The sequence below is a fragment of the Artemia sp. Qi Xiang Cuo genome, chromosome 11, assembly GCF_049724085.1.
Source record: "Artemia sp. Qi Xiang Cuo chromosome 11, ASM4972408v1, whole genome shotgun sequence".
Lineage (NCBI taxonomy): Eukaryota > Metazoa > Arthropoda > Branchiopoda > Anostraca > Artemiidae > Artemia > Artemia sp. Qi Xiang Cuo.
In genome coordinates, this window is record NC_142804.1 from 59,260,750 (window position 1) to 59,284,201 (window position 23,452).

Sequence of the window (23,452 nt, forward strand, 5' to 3'; positions counted from 1 at the left end):
TAACATAAACAAACGATTGATGTGGTTTTTTAAAGTTTTTTTGTTTAATGTTTTTTATTATAATGTTTAAACTAAACATTACACTGCCTGAAGGCATCTTTCCATTCTATGCCTTAAAGCACCCCTCAAAGCATGGCATGAACTGCGTTAATTTCAATGTTGTTCTCTTTAGGTTCTGACAATTATAATTTTCTTTTACAGATGGTTTGCAACTACATTCAAAAGGGGAGTGGTCTTCCTGATCCAGAATTAGTCAGGCATGCTGTTATTCAATTTATACATAGGAAGTTGTCTTTCCGAGCAACCGCAGAAGAATTTTCCCTGAAGAAGAGTACCCTTGCGGATGCCATGAAACAATATAAGGCAAAAATGCAAATTCTAGAGCAGAGTGGTGCTAGTGGTAGCAATTTTGACAATGACATTGTTCAGGAGACCACTAAGTTTGTTTTTACTTCCACACAAGAGAAAGAGCTTGCTGCATACCTAGAAAAATGCTCACTGCTTAACCATGGGCTGACTCCCTATGCAACAAGAAAGTTAGCCTACCAATGGACAATAACATTGAAGATAAAATTCCCATCAAGCTGGAAACTGAATGAGAGAGCAGGAGTGGATTGGCTAAGAGGTTTCATCAAGCTTAACGCCAGTTTGTCCATCAGTAAACCCTAAAATACAAACCAGGCTTGTGCTACCGGCTTTAATGCTGTTGTAATTGGTGTCTTCTTTAGAAATCTTCAGGAGTTATATTGCAAGTATCATTTTCCTCCTGGTCGAATTTGGAACTGTGATGAAACAGGAGTACCCACAGTTGGTCAGGCCCCAAAGGTGATTGCTAAAAGGGAAGCAAAACAGGTGGCACAGACTGTGTCAGCAGAAAGAAGGGAAAATACCACAATGCTATGCTTTGTATCTGCAATTGGTCAGACAATTCCACAAGTGTTTGTTTTTCCAAGAGTCAAAGCTCCAAAGAGGATGTATCAAGATGGACCACCAGGATGCATTGGCTTAGCCCATTGTAGGGGATGGATGAATTTGGACAATTTCTATTGTTCCATGGAACACTTTCTAAAAGAGGTCAAACCCAGCAAAAAAGACCCTGTTTTACTCTTGTTTGACAATCATGAAAGCCATATTTCAGTAGAATTAGTTTCCTTCTGCAAAGATAACAGCATCCACCTTCTAACTTTTCCTCCCCATTGCTCCCATCGTCTCCAACCCCTTGATGTTTCAGTGTATGCACCATTGAAGCATGCAATCATTTGAGTCATGCAGTCATTTGACATTTGGATGCAATTAAACCCTGGTCAGAGAATTTCAATACATGAAATAGCAAAATTGTGCAAATATCCCTTTCTGGAAAAGCTGAATCCTCAAAACATCATAGCTGGTTTTGAGAAGGCAGGAATTTGGCCTTTAAATCCAAATGTGTTCACAGAAGTCGATTTTCTGCTAGCTGAGGTGACAAATCACCCAGATCCAGCTGAACAGAATGCCCCAGAAATTTCCAATATGGATGATCCTCACCCTGGTTTATTTTGTGATTCATCTCCTGTCATAATGGGTCAACAGCAGTCAAACTTGCCAATGGCAGTAACTCCTGAAAGCATCAGACCATATCCACAGGCAAAAATGCAAGTGGGTCCATGCAAAAACTGTAAAAAAGGCAAAAGTACAATTCTGACAGAAACGCCAGAAAAAAGAGCACTAGAAGCAGAGACTGAGCTAAGGCTTGCTAAGAAAAAGAAAAGTCGCGAAAAGAGTCAAAGGTTTCACTCATTGCTGACAAAACTAGAGACAGCATTTCAGACATAGATATACAGCTCAATGATGAGTCAGATGACGGGTCTTTACATTGTGGAATTATCAATGAGTTTGAGACAGATGAAGAATTATCTTGTGGAAATTTTGTGCTTGTGAGGTTTACGGTTGGAAAGAAGCAAAACTCTGCTGTTTACTCTGTTGGTGAAATTGAAGAAATAAGTGGGAGAGTAGCAAAAATAAACTACCTGCGCAAGTCTGGTAGGAAGTTCATCTTCCCTGAATGTCAAGATAGTGCAGAAACTGACTTTCAAGACATTATTATGAAGCTTCTCACACTGGTATCAGTAGGAGGAACTGGGCAAACAGCCAAAGCTCTTGTATTTGACTGTGATTTGGCCCAATTTCCTATAAAATAAATTTAATGTTACATTTAACTTGTATATTATCTGAATTAAATGTTAATAATATCTAAATCAATAATTACAAGCATTAATTAATTAATGTACGGAAATGCCCCATGTGTGTCCAAAGTCACCCCCTGGTTGGGGTAACTTTGGACACTTGAAGACGTCACACATTTTTGGGTCTCACCAAGAAACAACTTGATGGATCTCATTGAAAAAAATCACCAAGAAAAGTGAATAATTGAGCTATCAATTCATGTAAAAAGGAAGTTTGTATCTTTAGAGATATGCTTTTTAGGGGTCAAAATCCTCAAAATGTACGGTTTCACCCCTCTCTCCCCTATACATTAGTCCTTTATCATTTATACTTATTGATGGTGACAAACAAGAAACTAAAACAGAATAGCTCATGAGTAAATGTATACCAAAAAACAGCTAAATTTGTATTCACCTCATGTTCAAAGTGAACCATTGCTGGGCAATCTTGTTTAAGTCAATGACATCAGTGAGGTCTTTCTCATTTACCCACAATATGGGAGAATCTGGTCAGGAATCAACTTCTTAACAAATTTGAACTTGCTAAAAGATCTTTCAGCAGCAGCATCTACAACAGGTGCTGTTGCAGCCAATTTACAAAGACAATTAGCTTGTTTAAGCTGATGTTGCTTGCAATGTCCTTCACCTAGGAATTCTCTGAAGCAAGTAGCACCTTGGTGAAACTGGAACAGAACTCCAAGCTCTACCTGAAGAACAATAGAATCTGGATTTCATTCCTGTTTTGGAATAGAATTTTGTTGCTAGGTCAATATCTGCAACTGAAACCCCCTTTTTTAAAGGAGGCTGAAGTAAGGAGCAAAATGGTTGAAAGTTAACAAGGCAAGCTATGAGATTATCCCTCATCATTGGAGTCAAAATATCAAGCAGGATTCTAAAATGTTGTCTATAGAACTGATATATTGAGATCTTGCTGTTAAAATAAGACAGTCCAAGTTGCCAACAATGATGTTTCATAGAATCTGCATCTAGATTGACTTTGATCCTGCTGAAAAACACTGCTGTACTGTCAATAACTTAAGGTGGGTTGCTAAGCTACCAGCCCAGTCCCTTTGAACCTAGTTTGGTTTAAATGACTCTATTTAAATCCAAAATGACTAAAAATAAGTATCTAACAATAAAATATAATGACTCAATTCTATTTACATGTGAATTTCGTTTTTGGTATCTACAATTGAAACTAAGGAGTACAAAGCCAGCCATTTCTCAACTGAAAAATTTGAAAATTCTGAAGTCTTTTCAGGAGAAGGAAAATGCAACATAGACTGTCTCTGACTAAAATTGAGGGCTTGGGAACTTGAATAGGCCAAAATAAACAACATATATGGCTTCAAAAAAGTAGGGGGTAGTTCTGAAGAACAAGACAAAAGAAATCATAAGCAGTTTTTTTAAGGCAAGAATTGCTACTAGTCCAGTCCTTTTAACCTGGTTTAATTTAGACATCTCTATTTAAAAACAAAATTATAAAAATTAAAATTGCATGAAAAATAAAACAACTCTATTTCTTCTTCCTCTTCTATTTAACAGCAGGCGGGCTTTTCAGTAAAACTATTTAGCCCTTTTCCTTTTGCCTCACTCTGTGGGCTACAGAGCTACTGGCTTGATTGCCTCATATTTATTAGATATATTCAGATATCTTTCAGCAGATCTTTTGACTCTAGGAGTTCAAATATAAGATGATAGATGTCGATTTCTATGCTCTGTGTGCAGGTATAGTTGGCTAGGCTCTTGGCTGATAGTGAGATTTTGTGGTGTTTGAAGTATTTTAACAGTTTAGAAAGCAAGGTATGTTGTGCAGACGTCAGCATATTACATTCAAATAGGCAATGGTCAATTGTTTCATTATTCATATTACAATGCCTGCAAAGAGGGGACAGGGGAATTGAACCACTTGAATTAGAAAGCTTATATGAGAATGCAAGGAAATTTAGTCCATTTGTTCCAGAACGAATTCTATGATAAATTTTAGAAAGATACTGATAGCCTCCATCGGTAAATATCTCTAATTGGGATTGGTCTCCCACTTGGCTGGTCAATATTTATAGCATTTTTTCCTATTTCATCAACCTGATGATTACCACTTATGCCAGAGTGGCTAGGAATGTACTGAAAGTAAGTTTTTATGCCACTTGAAGCAAGATTATCAATAATGCTGAGACAATGATAAGTGTCAATGTCCAACTTATATTGAGGAGCTGAGGCCAGCAACTCAAGGCTTGATAAAGAGTCGGAATAGATGATAATATTATTCGAATTTTCAATCAAAGATTGGTTTTGCTTAAGGTGTTCTAATGCCATGATTATGGCATTTGACTCAGCAGACATTATAGATAAATTATTAAATAATCTCTCGCCCATTGCAATTTTCAGGTGAGGAAGGAAAACACCACTTGCAACCTTCTCATTCATTTTTGACCCATCAACAAGTACATGGATAGTGATTTTTATAGGTAATTGTATTGAGTTCTGCAAATTTTTTCTGAACAAAAGCAATGGGGGTTAAATCTTTATTCCATTTTGAAAATTCAGTATTTATTATGGAAAATGACCAATTCCATGGAGGGGATTGGGGGAAAGTAGGTGCAATAGACTTTGCTGGTACAGGGAACTTCTTTTGAATATTGGCATACTCATCTGCAATACCTCTATACATGGCTGGATTTCTTAACAAATTATGTAATGTGTGTGAGCTATTTGATTAATTTTTTGTAAGATGTTTTATCAAGAGAAACCTACGTCTCTCCCTTATTGTTGTTAATCCACTCTCCATAAACAGAAACTTGGTGCTTGTGGGTTTCCTAAGACCAAATATGAGACGTATTATATCATTTTGTGTTGTTTCATTTTTTTGCATCTGGGTCTTTGCACAAGCACCATAGACAATGAGCCCATAGTCAATATGGGGTCTTATATGTGATTTATAAAACTGGAGTAAGGTTTTCTCCTTACAACCCCAGGGTGTGGAAAGAAGTCTTTTTAGTATATTTGCTTTTCTATAGCATTTTTTTATTGTGTTTGAAATGTGGAGGTGGAAATTAAGTTTTTGGTCAAGCATGAGACCTAGGTAATTAATATTATTATCTTCTGGAATAGTTGTTTTATTTAGAGTTAGTTTTGCATTAACATGGTTTCGCTTCCGGTGAAATTGGATTATTTTTGACTTGGTGGGTGCAATGGGTAAATCTGAATGTTGAGAGAATTTTTCAAAATGGAAAAGTGACTTTTGAAGATTTGACTGTGCTATCTGAAAGGTGTTGCCAGATGACCATAGCACCAGATCATCAGCATATTGTAGATTCGTGTGGGGTAGGTTCATGTCCCAGAGATATAGGGCAAATAGGAGGCAACTGAGGACTGCTCCCTGAGCTAGGCCTTTGGATATTGTCTTTTGGGGTGAAGAGGCTTAACCAACACAAACAATGAAACTTCGCACTTATATGAAGGATTTAATAAAGGATAATAGCTTAGGAGGTACTCCAATGTTTGCAAGTTTATTTAAAAGGATTTGGTGGTTCACATTGTCATATGCTCCTTCAAAATCTTGGAAAGCTGCCACTAGTCTATTATTATTTGATAAAGATTCATTTATTGCATTTGTTATGAAAATGAAAGCATCTGTTGAGGAGTGGTATTTCCTGAATCCAGTTTGAGTTTGTGGGATCATGTTATTTTTCTCAACAAACCAGAGGAGTCTGTGATAAATCATTTTCTCCATTATTTTACCAATCACATGTTTAATCATTATGGTCCTATAAGACTCAGGGTTATCTTTTGGTTTTTTTTTCTTTAGGATTGGTATGAGGGACGAACATTTCCATATATAGGTGGACTTAAAAGATGCCCAAGCATGATTATAACAATTTAGCAGTTCTTATTTGCATGAAAGTGTGGGATTTCTTTATCCATGTGGGGTGTACATTGTCATAGCTGCTGCTTGTTTTGGACCTAATTTGATGTATTGCATTATTCGATTCCTGGATTGAAAATGGATTAGTTATGTACTCGGATCCTGGGCGTGGTTGGTAACTAGGGTTCATAGGAAATGTGGACAGTTTGCTTTGATTATTTGATGTTAGCTTATTAACAAAAAGAGTTGCAAACAGGTTAGCCTTTTCAATATCATTGTCATAATGGGTATTATTATGTATAAGCTCATACAGGAGTGGGTTGGGAGAAGTCTTTTTCTCACATATGTGGCTTATGACTTTATGTATAATTGGCTCATGCGTTTCTCTGGAGAGATTATTTGCAAAATTATTCCAGTATTTATATTTAGCATCTATTATAGTTTGTTTTTAGATTAGATTCTGCTTGTAATTTTTTTAAATATGTAGTAGGTGTTGGTTTTTTTATGAATTCTGTCCTAGCTGCCTTTTTCATCTTCCATTTATTTAGGCACTCATTTGTCCACCATTCTTTAATAATTTGTTTAGTGAATGTTTTCTTAGGTGTTGTACTTGGGATAGCATGATTAGATGTATTTATTAGTAAAGATGTCAAGGCTTCAGCATGTGTGTCAACTGTTGTGTTAGAAATGTATGAACTTTGGGTGAAACTTGTAATTTCATCATTTAGCTTATTTTGGAACATAGACCAATTTGCTTTAGTGTTGATATATTTGGAGGTATGAGATGAAGTTTCAGCAGGTTCATTTAGGGAGCAAACTATAGCAAAGTGGTCTGTACATAGACTATCAATTTAATTTATGTAAATTTTGTTCAAAAAATTTAAAGACACAATTTGTAGGTCAATTGTGGACAATTTGCCACTTTTGGGGTTAAAATATGTATTCAGGTTTGGAGGGGTAGCAACAGCTAATTCATTATTATTTGAAGTCATATCCTCAATAAATTTACCAGCTTTATTTGCTGGTTTATTCCCCCACAAAAGGCTGTGGGCATTGAAATCACCACAAATAATGATATTTTTTAACATATTAGAATTATTTATATAATTAAAGAAATCCTTGGCATCTGTAGTTTGGCCATTAGGGTTATAAAAGCTTATTATGTAGGTTTTTAAATTATTCAAACAAACACTTATACCAATTACATCAACATCATTTTCAAAATCTGGAAAATTGATGCCACAAAATTTTATATTATTATTAACTAATAAAGCTACACCCCCTCCTTTTCTCTCTGAAGATCTATCCTTTCTCAGGATAGTATATCCCAGACTTAATTTGTTGATTTTGGGTTAAATGAGTTTCCTGGAGGCAAGCAATATTAATGGAATTATTATTCATAAATGATATTAGTTCATTTAGCTTATTTTCTGTGAGTGATCTTACATTCCATTGGAGTATTGATAAATGTTGTGTTGTTGATTTATTCTTCATGTGACTGTGTATCAATGTTCAGCTTTGTTAAAAGTAAAGCAAGATCTTTTTTTGCTTGAATGAGCATATCATCTGGGATGTAGATTTTTGCCAATTCTGCAATAATTTTTGTTTTCTGTAGTTGATGTATGTTCATGGCCTGAACTGCATTACAGTTTAGAATGAATAAGTATATATTTGGGGATTGCATTTTTGGTAGTGCATCCTGTTTGTTGGTTGAGGGATTGATTCCTGGTAGTGTTTCTGGTTTGTTTCTTCTTGGGAGGGAGGGCCAGGCTTGCCTCATCTCACCAGAAAACGATGCTTGCTGGCTTGGTGATTCCTTCTGATAGGGATTTGAGCTAGGGGGCTTAGAAGATATTGTTGCATATGGGGTGCTTGATGCATTTGGGGCATTTGACGTGGGGGTTTTGGTTGGTTTCATTACAGGCTTTATTTGGTATTGCTGGGCAGCATTTGCTTCCATTGCTGCAAAGGGGTATGGGATGGCCTTCTCTGTTGATATTTGGAGTGTTAGAGCTCTTTTCCTGTATGCAGGGCATAATGATTTATTTGTAGGTTCATGTGGGCCTTTGCAATTGATGCATGTAGGCTGGGTGTTTTTGCAAGTTGTCAGCTCTTTAGGATGGAAAGATTTACAATTACTACACTCTTGGAGAATTTCATTGCATTTGTTTGTCGTGTGTCCCAGTTTGAAACACTTCTGACACTGAATAGGCTTAGGTTTGTATTCCTTGTGTGGTTTGATTTGCCCAAATAGGAATAATTTTTCTGGGATATCAATTTTATCCTTTAGTGTGAATAAGAAGGATCTACTAGTTTTTAGGCCAGTAGAGTTAGGTTTTCCAAGTTGGGTAACACCCTCAACTGGGATTGTGTTTCCAACCCTATCTGAGAGGCCTTCTTTTAACTCCTGAGTAGATATCTCTGGGGGAACATTATAAACTACAATTTTTGTTGGTGATTTTTATGGGTTCCAATTAGATGCAATAATTGGGATATTCAGAAGGGATTTAAGGTTAATTATTGTATCTGCTGATTTCTGATCTTCTACAGCTATTAGCAGAGATCCATCACAGTTAATGTTAAGAGAAAACATTGATTTTAGCAATTTAAAAATTACAACTCTTATTGCAGTGATCATTTTTATTTCAAAGGGGGTAGTGGGAGTAATTTTAAGGTAAATTCCTAAGTTTTTGGAGGGAGGATCCTGGGCAGGGAGGGGGGAAATGCTTTTAATTGGGGAGATTTTTTTCCTTTTTTTAGAGCTTCTAGAAGGAACCTCTTGAAACCCATTATCATCATTTATGTTTGCATTAGGACCTACAGTTATCATTGTCCTATTCTCCGAATTGGAGCTATCATTAGAAGTTTCAGATAATGTGCTTGACCAGCCAGGATGGGTATCTTTCACTATGGAATTTGATTCGGGATCTGGGGGGACGTTTTTTTTGGAGGACTTCTAAACATTGCCTATTGGAAAAATGAATTAGGTGTTTGGTATCTATAACTTCTTCTTCTTCTGTTCCAGTAAACATTGGCTTTTCAGTCAAGACTATTCAGCCCTTTTTCTTTTGATGCACTCTGTGAGTTGGAATGAGCTGCTGCAAGTGGTTTCTGAGGGACAGAACACAGAGGACTTTCTGAGGGACAGAACACAGCAAGTGAAAGTGATAACTGGACCAAACAGCCATGTCCTTTCTGACAAAATCAAAGTCACTAGTGGGGTTCCCCAGGGCAGCGTCCTGGGCCCCACCCTGTTCAACATCTACATAAATGAGCTACCCCTCATCACCAGCAACAAAACCACCCTATATGCGGATGATTCAAAACTCATAGGTCCTGCCAACACCTCTTCTTCCATTCAATCCCTCCAAACTGATCTCAACCACATGTGCTCCTGGGTCAAAAGATGGCTGCTGGAATTCAACGCAGAAAAATGCAAGGTCATACACTTTGGACACAAAAACCCCAAACATCAGTACCTCATGACCGAAAATTTTGGAAGTCACCACACAATTGAGCCTGTCCAGGAGGAGAGTGACCTTGGCGTCATCGTTGACTCCCAGTTGAAATTCAGCTCCCACTCACAGAAAATCTCAGCCAATGCTAGTAGAACCCTAGGCATCATCAAACACAGCATCACCAGTAGGAGTAAACACGTAATCACCAAACTCTACAAAGGAATAGTAAGACCTAGACTGGAGGTGGGGACGATACTGGCCACCCCTTGATTCAAAAAGGACAAGGCAGTTCTTGAGAAAATCCAACAAAGGGCCACTAAGATGATTGCCGGCATGGAAAACAAGACATACAGTGAACGGCTGAAGGAATTCAACCTCCCCTCCTTAGTATACAGATGGAAACGTGGAGACATGATCCAGGCGTACAAACTCCTCTCAACCAATCAAGAAAATGAGATCCTGGAGATCGACACCTCCCACAAAACACAAGGACACCTTAGACAAATCCGCAAACATCACGCTACAACTGGAGCAAGATGCAATTTCTTCTCGAATCAGATTAAGAACCTCTGGAATAACCTCAAGGAGGACACTGTTGCTGCTGAATCAACAGATGCTCTCAAACACCTTCTGGATGCTGAGTGGAAAGATACACCATGGAAGTTTGACTGGAAAGCACCAGAATCTTCCACCAGAACTTAACCAACTACAACAGTCATCATAAGGAGTGATTCAACAGGATCAAAAGTCCTTATTTCACTCCAAGCTGTGATTTAAGGTAATTTAAGATATCTTGCAGGAAATCTTTTGATTCTGGGAGTTGAAATATCCGAGGATATACATTGAGTTCTGTGCTCTGTGTGCAATTGAAGCTGAGCAGTATTAAAATCAGACATTTCTTGATCAAGAAGTTTGCAGATACAAAAGTCTTTACAGCAGAAGGAAAATATAGCTTAGACTGGCTCTAAAGTGAGCACCTAAATTGAGACCTTGATGAAAAAAAAATGACTTATATGACTTCACAAGAACCAGGAGGAGGGGTGGTGAATCCCTTTGACCTATCATTGATTTTATAGACTATTTTTAAGCTCTGTGATTAAAAAAAAATTCAAAATTTTCAAAGTAAATATAATGATGCTGGTAAATTTCTAGTGGGTTAGGCCTATATAATTTAGCTAAGATGAAAGTGAAAACATCATTTGATGGTTTTTTAGTCTCTTTCATAATTCAAGAATTGCCTCTGGGGTTAATTGCATCTTGAGTCCTTAGAGGGGCCCTAAGATTATTTTATATGAATTATGAAAGAGTAGGCATAGGCTAAAGAAAGCATCAAATGATGCTTTTGATTTTATCCTAGCTACATTATATGACTCACTACAAATTAACCATGAGCTTTATCCTCTACCCATAATGTGTAAACATATACCACCCTGAATTGGAATATAGGCTATGCTGAATTGTCAACAGCAAAGTTTTGAATTACAAAAGTCAGCTTTATTTTTGTCAATAGCATTAAAAAAAATTGAAACAATAGGAAAACAGTTTATACTTGATTTACCTAATAAATGAGGTTTGAATTGATCTAAATAAGTATTTTTGGAATGTTTTACTCTTGAAAAACTTATTTATAAACTAGTGGTAGGTTTTTAACCACTTTTCAATAACTTAACTAGTGTGGATAACTTCTTTGTGTGGTTATAAAACTGAAATACCTTTGGGGCCCCTTTAGAGGCTCAAGATACAATTAGTCCCAGAAACAATTCTTGAATTAGGCTATGAAAGGGCATAAAATGATGTTTTTACTTTCACCTTAGTTTAATTATATGACCCACTAGAAATTTATCATGCTGCCATTCAAGGAAAAACTCCAGGATAATGAGCGATTTTTTTACTGTTAGGCTAATCAGTGGAACCGAAAAAAAAGCTAGCCTAGGCAATTACAGCCGTCTAATGCTAGTTGAAAACAACTAAACACAAGACCTTAATAGAGCTAAAGTTTCTTCAACTGAGAGCAACATGGGTTTATTTTTCTTGTTAATAAAACGATTGCTTGGTAAACTCTTAGTTGCTTTGTTCAATTCATCCTCTCAGCAAAATGGCATATTTTTGAATTTTAAAATATTTGCGAAAACATGTATCTCTGAAATCAAAAAGCGGTTATTATAGACAGGAGTAGCTTTTTTATATAGTAGCTTTATTATAGAAAGTAGTAGTATTATAGACTCATAGAAATATCCAAATATTTTAGTAAAGCTCATAAATTATCATTATAAGCTGTATATTATACCTAAACTTTAGTTTTAAGGTTTTTCACATAGGGATGTACATAATTTCAGCGGTAAATTCAAAAAATTGATCAACATGGTCAAATTAACAGCAGATATAATTCTGCAATCCATGCAATTTATTAATGCGTACAAGGACCGAGAGCTCGACTTGAGAGGTGTTTATTATTATTTATCTTAGAATTTAATTCCCAGGCAAATATTATTGTTTTGAGAAATTTGCTTAGCAACTGTAAAAGAAACAGGTTTTGACACTGACTTGAAGTTTTGATGGTTTACAAGATAACAAGCTATATAATGCTTTGCAAGCTAATGTCACATCAAACACCCTGGAAAATTTCCTTAAGATTTAAGGTAGGCAAATCATCAAGATTTTTTTAAAACATACATTGGTCTTGTCATCAAGTCACAGAAATTCAATGTTAGAAGTTTTGACCATGCCAGGGGGAAGGTTGCTCCCTTCCCCTGGATCTGCCCATGATCAAATTTCCATCAATTTATCAAATTAATTACAGTATGTCTGGTATCTGGATTTAGGCCTACTTGTCTTCTAACAGCCCTTAAAAGCATAAGGGGGTGGATCAGGGGGTCAAAGGTGTGGAGATTATCATGACCTGCTAAGGTCTGTGCACTATTTGTACAAGAAGCATCAAGCAGAGTACTAGTAACAACTGCAAGGGTGTCTGCACATACAATGCCATGTTGAAAGCCAAGTTGATGTAGAGGCGTGTAACATTTTTCTTCAAGCTCTTTTATGAACAGAAATTCATAAAGCTTATATAAACTAGTTGATACAGTTACAGGGCTGAAAGATGTGCATTTATTAGAGTTTTTTTGTTTTTTTGGAATAGGAGAAAGATCTCCCATGAAGAATGTTTATAGAACCAAGGAGAAATCAACCACAGCTGTAGCATGAATTGTTTTAAAAGCACAGGACCACCATTTTTTATATTTAGAGCATGAATTCTATCTATTTTGTGTTTAGTGCATGAATTTTGGCCTCATAGAAAGAATACCAGTCAGATAGAGGAACATCAGCAGTGGAAAGGGAGGTTTTGGGGATCCTTGGACCAAAGTAAATGAGGGTTATCTTTGATTTTTTTGTGTTCAGTATTCTTTGATTTTCTTGCAGTGATTTAGAAGTTCCTGGACAAACTTTTTCTTTGTTGCAATGCAGATTGAATTAACAGGACCAGAAAAAAATTAAGCTGATAAGAACAGATACTACACTTTTATCTTAGCTAAAATGCCAAGAAGCCATGGGTAAATATAGAGCAGTTCATATAATTGACCTATACAAATAAAGTGAAAATACCACTTGATTCCAGTTTGTATGTTCTTTTGAGTATAAATATTGCTGTTCTTAAGTCCTTTTAGGGTCCTTGAAAATCCACTCATCCATTGTGAGCAGGCTTACACACTGTAATAAGTACCTTCAGAAAGGTATGTGTAAAAAGGCACTAGGCTCACTTTGTACATATTCACTAACTAGTTCAATTCTTCTTCCTCTCATACTGTCTCTATTTACAGGTCTACTTTTAAATTCACTCTTTACAGGTTCAGTTTCAGGGGTTTTCTTACAAGTTGGCCATATCTTGTGCATGCTGTCATTGGTGTTGCACTTGATTCTAGGGGCAGCACCACTATAGTGCTCTGGCTAGGGCTAGGGATTTGATTCTGATCCTCAATGAGTAATGGGGACATGAACTGGTCTGCCTGCAACAGCAAGGGTGGTGGCTTGGCAATTGTGTCTGGCACTATGGCATTGTCAAGTCCTTTGCAAACCAAACTTGTTCCTTTTGGTCTTTGATGTGGGTGGGCTGATAGGTGCTTGGGGTTCCTCTGCAGAATTGTACCTTTGTTTTTCTGCACCCAGTGCAATCATGGCTGTTTTGCATGAGAAACCACAATGGCCTGCTTCCATGGTCCATTGGGTGTTTTCTGAATGTGGATTGCATTGCCAGGGTTGAGCTGATTTAAAGCCTTGGCTGATTTGTTGTGGTACATTTTCTGGTGTTTCTGCATTTCAGTTCTTTGCTGAGTGAACTGTTCAGTCAGGACAACCTTCTTCTTTAGGTGATGTGTGGTGCATGGTAGGATGGATCTTAGTTGGCAAGACATAAGGAGTTGAGCAGGAGATGCAAACCCATTGACTGGTGTATTCTGGTATTCTAGTAGACCCAGAAAGGGGTCTTGTCTGTTTTCTGTTTCCTCGGTCATGATGTTTTTTAGAATCTGCACAGCTTTCTTGGTGAGTCCATTGGATTTGGGATACCTGGGGCTAGATGTGCTCAGTGAAATACTCCAGGCTTTGGCAAAATTGATGAATTCCCTAGAAGTGAAATAAGGGCTGTTGTTAGACATTAGCTGTGATGGTATGCCATGCCAGGCAAAGTGGGCCTTAAGTTGCGCTATGACTGCATTGGATGATGTTGTAAGTCTCTCAACTTCAAAGAAACAGCTGTGATAATCAACAGTTTCTAGGAAACTGGAGCCATTCCATTGGAACAGATCCATAGCAATCTTTTGCCAAGGGAGAGTTTCTATGCTGTGGTTGATCATTGGCTCCTTTGAGTTGTTTGGCATGTGCTTGGTGCATGTTTGGCATTTTGCTATGTACTGTTCAATGTCTGTGCTGAGGCCTGGTCAGTACACTAACATACTTGCTTGCTGTTTGGTTTTCTTGGTTCCAAGGTGGGCTGCATGTAGCTGCTGGAGTGTGGCTAACTGTAGGCTCTTGGGAATGATCAATCTTTCTCCCTTGAGAAGAATGCCTTTTGTGAAAGACAGTTTGTGTTGGATGTTCCAGTAGGATAGGATGATGGTTGGGCACTCTTTTCTAGTAATCAGCCAGCCCTCTTGAATTGTTTTGACTAGGGTGCTCAAGGTTTCATCCTGTGTTGTGATGGTTGAAGAACAGGGTGTTCAACATTATAGAGCGTTTCAGGTCCTCAAGTGTTTGGGTGTGTTCCTCTGACCAGATGAATGGGTCTGCTTTGGTCAGGTCACAGAGTGGTTTGTTTTTTGTGGATAGGCTTGGTATGTATTTGGCAAGATAGTTGGTCATCCCAATGAGGGTTAGCAAATCTTCTTGGCATGTGGTTAATGGTGCAAATCTTTTCAGGATCTGGCTGCATCCCTGTGGAGCTGATTATGTGTCTGAAGTAGCAGACACTGGAGGCCAAAAACTTGCGCTTATCTTTGTTGAAACAGATACCCTTAGCTAGGGCACATTCAAGTATTGCTACTAAGCTTTCATCATGCTCTTCTTGCATTGCACTATACACAATCATGTCATCAATGATGTTGAAGAAACCTTCTAGGCCTTCAAAGGCATCTTCCATCCTCCTCTGAAACTCATCTTGCGCTGAGATGATTCCAAAGGGCATTTGCTTGAAACGATATCTTCCATATATCGTGCTGAATGTCATGAGGTAAGACGAATCTTTGGAGAGCAGAATTGACCAGTAACCAGAACAGTCATCAAGTTTTGTGAATATTTTCACTCCATATAGCTTGGAGGTTACATTGTCTAGAGTGGGAATGGGATAGTGGGACCGTTTGACTGATTTGTTTAGGTCCATGCAGTCTATGCACAGTCATATGGACCTGTCCTTTTTCTCAACCATAACCATCAAATTGACCCACTCTGTTGGGGTAACAACCTTTTTGATAATCCCTAGGTCTTCTAGGCAGCTGAGTTCTTGCTTGAGTTTATCCTGCATGGCCACAGGTACTTTTCTTGCTGGGTAGACAGTTGGGGTTCTATTGTCTTTCAGGTATATGTTGCATTCTCCTTCAAGTTTTCAGATTCCTTTAAACATTTCTTTGTGCTTTTTTTTCAGGAATGGTACTCTTGGTACTCTTTGTAGCTATGATAAATTGCAGACTCCTGTTACAGGGATCCTTGCTTCACAGTAGCTGGTGAGGTGCTGGCTTATGGGTTTCATGGTGGGCTTTGGGGTGATGAGGTCAAAGTACTTCTTTGGAATGATATTGACCTGGGCCCCTGTGTCGATTTTGAACTGGACAGGGAACTGATTGTTGATGATCAAAGGTATCACTGCACAGGAATATGGCTTCCTCACCAGAGTCTGTTTTGACAGTATCTTCTTCTACTGGGTTTACTGTCTTACTTTGACAAACTTGTGCAAAATGGTTGAGCTTTCTGCAGATGGAGCATGACTTGCCCTTTGCTGGGCAGAAATGGAAGGGGGAGTATTTTCTGTCACAGAATTAGCATGGTTTGCTCTTTGAGCTGCTGGCTTCTTGTTTGTTTATGCTGCTGTTCTGGTTTTGGTAGCATTATATGGCATCAATCTCTTGCTTTATGGGAATAGACTTAGTTTCATGGAATGTTTTAAGCTGTGCCTGGGTCACTTTGTGGTTTTTGCACATGTTGGTTGTTTTTTCAAGCATAAGTTCATCACCTTCATCTAGGAGCTTCTCACATACATTTTGGTTTAGTATTCTGCAAACTATACAATCATGGACCATTTCGTTTGGCTCCAAGTAAGAATATGGTTTCACTAATGTCTTGAGCTCTGTAATATATTTCTCTATGCTTTCTGCCTTGGTTTGGTCTCGTTTTTGGAACAGATACCGTGCAAAAACTGTGTTCTTCTGTGGTGATGCATACATCTTAAGTTCTCATGGTACCGTTCGATTTTGTTCTGTTCCTCGTCTGCAACAGTGAAGATGTTGAATATTTCTTGTCTTTTCACTCCAGCTCAGATAAGTAGGTAGGCACAGAGAGCTTTCTCTGTTTTGCCTGCCAGTGGGCCTGCAAACATCAGTTGGGCATGCTCTTGGAAACGGTTCCATTCCATTCTGCTAGGGAGCTGGCTTCCCAGTTGATTGAGGGCTGTAGTGCATCCATGAGATCCCACTTCTGACACCATGTAATACTTCTCTAGTGAAAAGGTTTATTGACCTAGGCTACCTACAAAATAAAGCAACATCTAAGCACAGCACAAGCATTAAGTAAGTGCAAGCATGGAATAGGCTACAAGCAGGGAATTAAGCACAAGCATAGAGGAATGCTACATCTAAAATTTATGGTCCTAACATTTCTTGGGGGAGGGATACCTGCTGCCTTATTTGCAATATTATCTGTCATTTTTTTTTATTTGATTTCCTTATGGCTAAGAATATGAAGAAATGCAATTATTTGCAAAATTATCTGCCATTTTTTATATTTGATTTCTTTATGGCTAGGAATATGAAGAAACGCAATAGAACATCTGGTTGACAACAGATAGCCAATGTTTTGGCATATATCTTTCAGGTTATGATCATCAGCATGATAATTCATTTGACTTAAAAGATGAATTGATGAGAGAGAATCTGGCAGGAATAGGATATTCCTTGAAGAGGTCTGCAAACCAATTAAAGCATCTAATGCAAGTTGTACTGGAAATAATTCAGCATATTTACTATATTGATGCATAGCAAATCTTAATTAGGTTGTTCTTAAAATCTGTTAGTAATGTGAAAAGAAGAAAATCCTTTTTATAGTAAACAGTCATAAATTTATATGTAAATCATCATTTATAACAAACCTCAATAAAGACCTAGTATGTAGCATTATCTATTATATTTGCTTGTGCTTGCTTATGTATTACTTGTGTATGCTTTTGCTTATATTGCCTGCTTGTGCTTATTATGTGCTTATTGTGCTTATTTGTTATAGGTGCTTGGGTCTAAATTAAATTATTGAATCAAAGAATTCTACATGGTGTCAGAAGTCATGGATATAAGTCAACCATCAATCAACTGGAACACCAATGATCTTGCTTCTGAATGGACCAAGTTTGAGAGTCATGCAACACTGATGTGTAAAGGTCCCCTTGCTGAAAAGTCAGAGAAAGTGCTATGTGCCTACCTTCTCATATGGGTTGGTAATCAAGGGCGAGAGATATTCAGCACATTTGAGCTCACAGAAGCAGATAAAGACAAATTCCAGGTGTATTTGAAAAAGTTCAGAGAGTATGCAGCCCCTAAGAAAAACCAAGTGTTCTCGCGCTACATCTTCCAAAAGCGAGACCAAAGAGACACTGAAAATGTTGAGAAATACATAACAGAACTAAAAATTCTAGTCAAACCAGCTGGATATACTAATGAAAGTGAGATGGTGAGAGACAAAATAGTATGTGGAGTGACAAATCCTAGACTGCATGAGAAACTCTTGGGAATTGGTGACACTCTCACACTTACCCAAGCTGTCACAATTTGTCGTGCACATGAATCGACCCAAGCACAGCTCAAAACATTTGAACACAAAGAAATCAAGCAAGAAGTGGATGCCATTTCAAAAAGCAAATACTATCTGCCTCATAAGAAAGCAGAGTGCTACTTCTGTGTTGGCACATACTCTCCCCTACACATATGCCCTGCTAAAGGAAAAACCTGCTCAAAGTGCAAAAAGAGTAACCACTTTGCCAAAGTCTGCAGAAGCAAGGCAGTGAATGCTGTTGGCAATGATGCCCCAGAGAGCCCTAGTTTCACTAGTGAATTGCAAAATCAGGAAGAAACCAAGGTATTTCTATATACAATTGGAAAAGACTCCAGCAGTGATGAAGTCTTTGCAGAAATATCTGTCAGTAGAGAGCTGAAGATCAAATTTAAGGTTGACACTGGTGCTCAGGTCAACATACTCCCATCACAATACTTAAGTAAACTGTCAGAAGCTATCTGCTTAAGTAAAGCCAAAGCTATCCAAAGCCACTCAACAACTCACCACCTACTGTGGGTCATCCATACCCTACCTTGGGGTATGCAGCCTGTCATGCAGCTACAAAAATGGACCTATACAATCACATTTATTCTACATAGTCAAATCAAATACCACACCCATAATTGGCCTCAAAACAAGCAAAGACCTGAACCTGATCAAACTTGTTCTGAACATTGAACAGTCCCCAGAATCTGAAAATGTTAACGTGTTTAAGGGCATAGGGAAAGTTGAAACAGAATGTGAGATACATCTAAAGGACAATGCAACCCCAACTGTACACCCAGCTGGAAAAGTACCACTAGCCATGAAAGAGAAGCTTAAAAACGAACAAGATAGGTTGGAATCCCTTGACATCATTGAAAAGGTTAGTGAACCAACAGATTGGGTAAATGCCATGGTAATGGTTGAGAAAAAAGATGGAACTGTCAGATTATGTATTGACCCCGTGGACCTTAATAAGGCCATAAAACGCCCACACTACCCTATCCTAGCCTTTGAGGATGCCGCTGCCAAGTTAGATGGAGCAGTTATTTTCAGTAAGTTAGATGCTTGCTCAGGCTATTTGATTCTACCACTCCCTACCCGATCCTCATACCTAACAACATTCAGCACAATATTTGGATGTTATAGGTGGAAGAGATATCCCTTTGGCCTTATGTCAGCACAAGATGAATTCCAGAGGAAAATGGAAGAAGCATTTGAAGGTCTTAAAGGCATCAGAATACTTGTGAGAATACTTGTGGATGACATCTTAGTATACAGAAAATCCCGTAGAGAGCATGACGAAAGGCTTACTGCAGTTCTCAACAGAGCAAAAGAAACAGGAATTCGATTCAACAAAGACAAATGCCAATTTGCAAAAGATCAGGTCAAATACTTTGGACATATCATCAGCAAAGAAGGAATAAAGCCTGATCCTGAAAAAATAAAAGCAATAAGGGATATGCCGAATCCCAAGTCAAAAGAGGAGCTTCAGACGTTACTCAGAATGTTGAATTTTCTATCGAAATACATACCTGATCTATCTTCAAAGAACAAGCCATTGAGAGACCTGACAAAAGCCACAGAATTCAAGTGGGAAGCTGTCCACAAATCATCAATGGAAGAAATAAAAAGGTCTATATCAGACAGCTTATTTTTTTTTTGAACATGATTGCAAAACACTGGACCTTAAGGTCGATGCATTGAAACCCGGGCTGGGAGCTGAACTATCCTTGAAAGGTAAAATATTTGGTTTTGCTTCACAGGCGCTAAGCAAGACAGAGCAGAACTATTCACAGATGGAGAAAGAGCTGTATGCCATCGTTTTTGGATGCAAACACTTCCACCACTACATCTATGGTCGCAAAGTCTTTGTTACAACTGACCATCGCCCACTAGAGACTATTCTGTCGCGCCCACTCCATGATGCACCCGCCCGGCTTCAGCGAATGATGATACAGATTCAGCCCTATGACTTAGAAGTCCGATACAGCCCTGGAGCAGAAATACCAATGCCTGATGCACTGTCACGTCTTCACTTACCTGACATGGACACTAATTTACAGAACGACATTTAATTTTTTGTCCATACAGTGATTAAATCCTTACCAGTGAGCGACTCTAAACTTGAGGAAATCCGGCATGAAACACGCCATGATGCCCAACTAGCAGCACTCACATCCCTTGTACATGATGGTTGGCCATCAAAACGTCAGTCTTGCCCAATGGAAGTTTTGGCCTTCTGGAATATCCAGCACGAACTGAGTGTCCACAACAGTCTGCTATTGAAAGGCCAGTAGATCATCATACCTCACACGCTGAGAACTAACATTCTACACCAACTCCATCATGCTCACCTGGGAATAGACAAAACTAAAATGCACGCAAGAATGATCATATACTGGCCAAAGATGAATGCTGATATAGAGAGGTTCGTCCAGAATTGCGAAATATGTCCGAAGTTGCTGCCAACAACCAGAAGGAGCCACTAAGATGCAGCCAGATACCATCACTCCCATGGCAACACCTCGGTATTAACCTATTTAAGTGGAACAGAGCATGCTACCTCATAATCAGTGATTATTATAGCAGGTTTTTTGAAGTTGAAAAATTGCCAAGCCAAACTTCGTCCACCATTATAGAAAAAATGAAAACCATTTTTTCACGTTTTTGGATTCCCCAGCTCATATCCTCTGACAACGGTCCACAACTGTTCTCCCAGGAATTCAAAGATTTTGCTCAGTCCTGGGGAATCAGCTTGAAAACATCTAGCCCCATATACCCAAAATCCAATGGGCTTGTAGAAAAGTTAGTCCAAATATGAAAGCAAAGGCTCACCAACCCAAACGAAGTTGGAACTGACCCCCCTAGTGCTGTTCTGGACTATAGGAACATCTCAGTTAACAGATATGCTTCTCCAGCCCAGCTCCTAATGAGTCGCCAGCTCCGGTCAATCCTGACATCAACGTCCCACCAGCTCAAACCCATAAGATGTACAACAATAGATTTCATCCAGCACTTTTCGTTTGAACAGAATAGGTATAAATATTATTATGGAAAATAAGCAAAGAACCTCCCGGAACTTCAGACGGGCGAAAAAGTATTTATCCAGAAAGTGGAGAATAGCTTTTGGATAAAATCCAAAATTATTTCGCGATATGACAATCCTAGATCCTATGGTGTTGAAACCGCTGATGGATCTAGGCTGGGAAGAAACAGAACCCATATCTCTCGACGCCATTTCCCTACCCCCACATCACCGGGCACCCCAACAACTCGAAACAAAAACAATGACACAGCCTATCTGGACACCTTCCACGCAGCAAATCCGCACATTGATTCTTATCCAACAGAAGAAGCCCGCAAAATTGATCAGGAGTCACACAAAGAAAAGGCGCCACTGTTACAAAACTCATCACCAAACATCAGACCTGCCTCCCCGTGCCATATGGAAGTTACACCACTCCCTTCTGTATCAGTGAACTTGCCCCAGACCTGCAGTGCCACTGTGATTAGACAAATAACCCGGCTTGATATATAGATTTTATTAAATGCGAAGAAGGGCGATTTAGCATTATATATTATATTTGCTTGTTCTGCTTATGTATTACTTGTGTATGCTTTTGCTTATATTGCCTATTTGTGCTTATTATGTGATTATTGTGCTTATTTGTTATAGGTGCTTGGGTCTAAATTAAATTATTGAATCAAAGAATTCTACATAGTAGATTGTTGATATTTACTGATATACTGAATAAAAGCTATTTGTGCTTCTCATTGAACAAAAGATTCTCATTGATTGATGCATGTATAGTCACTGAAAGCTATATGGTTACTTGGGAAATCACGAAAATGGACTATAAGTGACAAAACTAAAGTTGAATTTGCAGTACTATAACAACTACTAGCAACTCATTGCAGCACAAGTCACCTGGGCCCAACACAGCTGCACATAAAATAAAATAAATGCATTTATTACCCATCAATTAAAAACAGATGGAGCACAACAAAAGACAAGAAAAAACGCAAAAACACTAATTCTTCTGAAACAAACAAAAAAAAAAAAAAAAAAAAAAAAAACCAAAAAAAACAAACAAAACCATATGCCAACTACGGCTGGAGAAAAATAGCCCCGGGATGGGACTTAAGTGTCAAATTATATCGAGTAATCTGCGCTAGGATAGCTTCTTCAGGATTCATGATGCCGTACCGATGCGAAACATATCGATTGCTTGTCCATGGTGGTAAACGCAACAAAAACTTTGCATACTTGTAGTACACTGAACGCAATTTCAGTCTATCTGTAGCCGTAAATATACGCCAGAATGGGCTGAGGTACAAATAATGGGGCAAAACCATAGCATTGTACACCCGGGCCAGCAGACGACGGTCAAACTTCCGCTTATTTGCCACAATACGGCTATACGTAAATGAAACCCGCCTCTGAAAATGAGAAAGCAGTAACCGCCGCGTCTCTAGTATTGACCGTCCAATAGGAAGGCCCAGATATACAATGCCACCGGCGAGCCCAACAGTAGAAACACCAAGTGTGATGCTTCGACCAGCATCAGATTTCGAATTAAACAGCAGTACCTCAGACTTGTCGGCATTAAACTGAAGTCCAATCTGAGAATACTCTTGTTGTAGTCGAGTAAAATTATCTTCTAGTCCTTGCAGAAAGCGGCTCAGGTTCAGTACATCGTCCGCATAACCAATCAAAGATAAATCAACACCGCGCAGAATGTAAGTCATAAGTGACTTCGATTGCGGCTTTACGATACTGTTATTAAATGCTGTCGGTGACGAAATGGCACCTTGTCTTACCCCTTCTTTACCGGGAGAAGGGGATTACCACGCGGAGAAACAGCGACATCATTCAACAGGCTAGTGCACTCACTCGCTGGTAAAGGAAGTTTAAGTTCCGCTTTTAGATTTTCATACATGTCAGCCAGTGGGGCTAGAGAGCAGGGATCAACACCGGCCAAACCCATATCCAGTATAATCTCCTCGTGGAGAAGCGAATCAAACGCGCGCCTTACATCATGAGTGGCTAAAGCGATGCTTTCACCGCGGTCTTCTGCGTCAACTAAAGCGGATACTAAAGCAGAAAGAGCATGGCCGCACCCGAGGCGGGACTGAAAACCGAACTGATGGGCCTGAACTGTACATTTAGTACGAAGCTCCTCAATAATCAGATTTTCAAATATTTTACAAAAAACAGTTAAAACCGTTATTGGGCGAAAAGACGAACAATCGGAAGGAGGTTTATTTTTCTTTGGGATAGGAGTCAGACATCCAATTGAAAAAGACTCGGGCACAATTCCCAAATTAAATATCATTTGGTAAAGGAGGACCAAATGCTCAATAAACATACCCCCACACAACGACAAATGTTGTGCAGAAATCCCATCATATCCTCTAGACTT

The 23,452-nt window shown here is 38.6% G+C and overlaps 2 protein-coding genes and 1 pseudogene across 2 annotated transcripts in view; 1 reads left to right on the forward strand and 2 right to left on the reverse strand.

Annotated features, from left to right (window-relative positions):
• Not11 (CCR4-NOT transcription complex subunit 11) overlaps positions 1-11,633 on the reverse strand; it is a 62,854-nt gene extending 51,221 nt beyond the window's left edge. Inside the window, exon 1 of the mRNA XM_089097313.1 lies at positions 11,505-11,633. Coding sequence (XP_088953439.1) covers positions 11,505-11,542 — 38 coding nt within the window. The 5' untranslated portion in view covers positions 11,543-11,633. The remainder of the gene's footprint in view (positions 1-11,504) is intronic.
• Positions 11,634-11,876: 243 nt separating this feature from the next.
• The window catches only part of LOC148947185 (U2 small nuclear ribonucleoprotein A'-like), a 42,002-nt gene continuing 30,426 nt past the window's right edge, over positions 11,877-23,452 (forward strand). Inside the window, exon 1 of the mRNA XM_089097314.1 lies at positions 11,877-11,967. Within this exon, the coding sequence (XP_088953440.1) occupies positions 11,886-11,967 (82 nt within the window). The 5' untranslated portion in view covers positions 11,877-11,885. The remainder of the gene's footprint in view (positions 11,968-23,452) is intronic.
• Positions 12,948-13,070, reverse strand: LOC148947186 (U2 spliceosomal RNA; annotated as a pseudogene).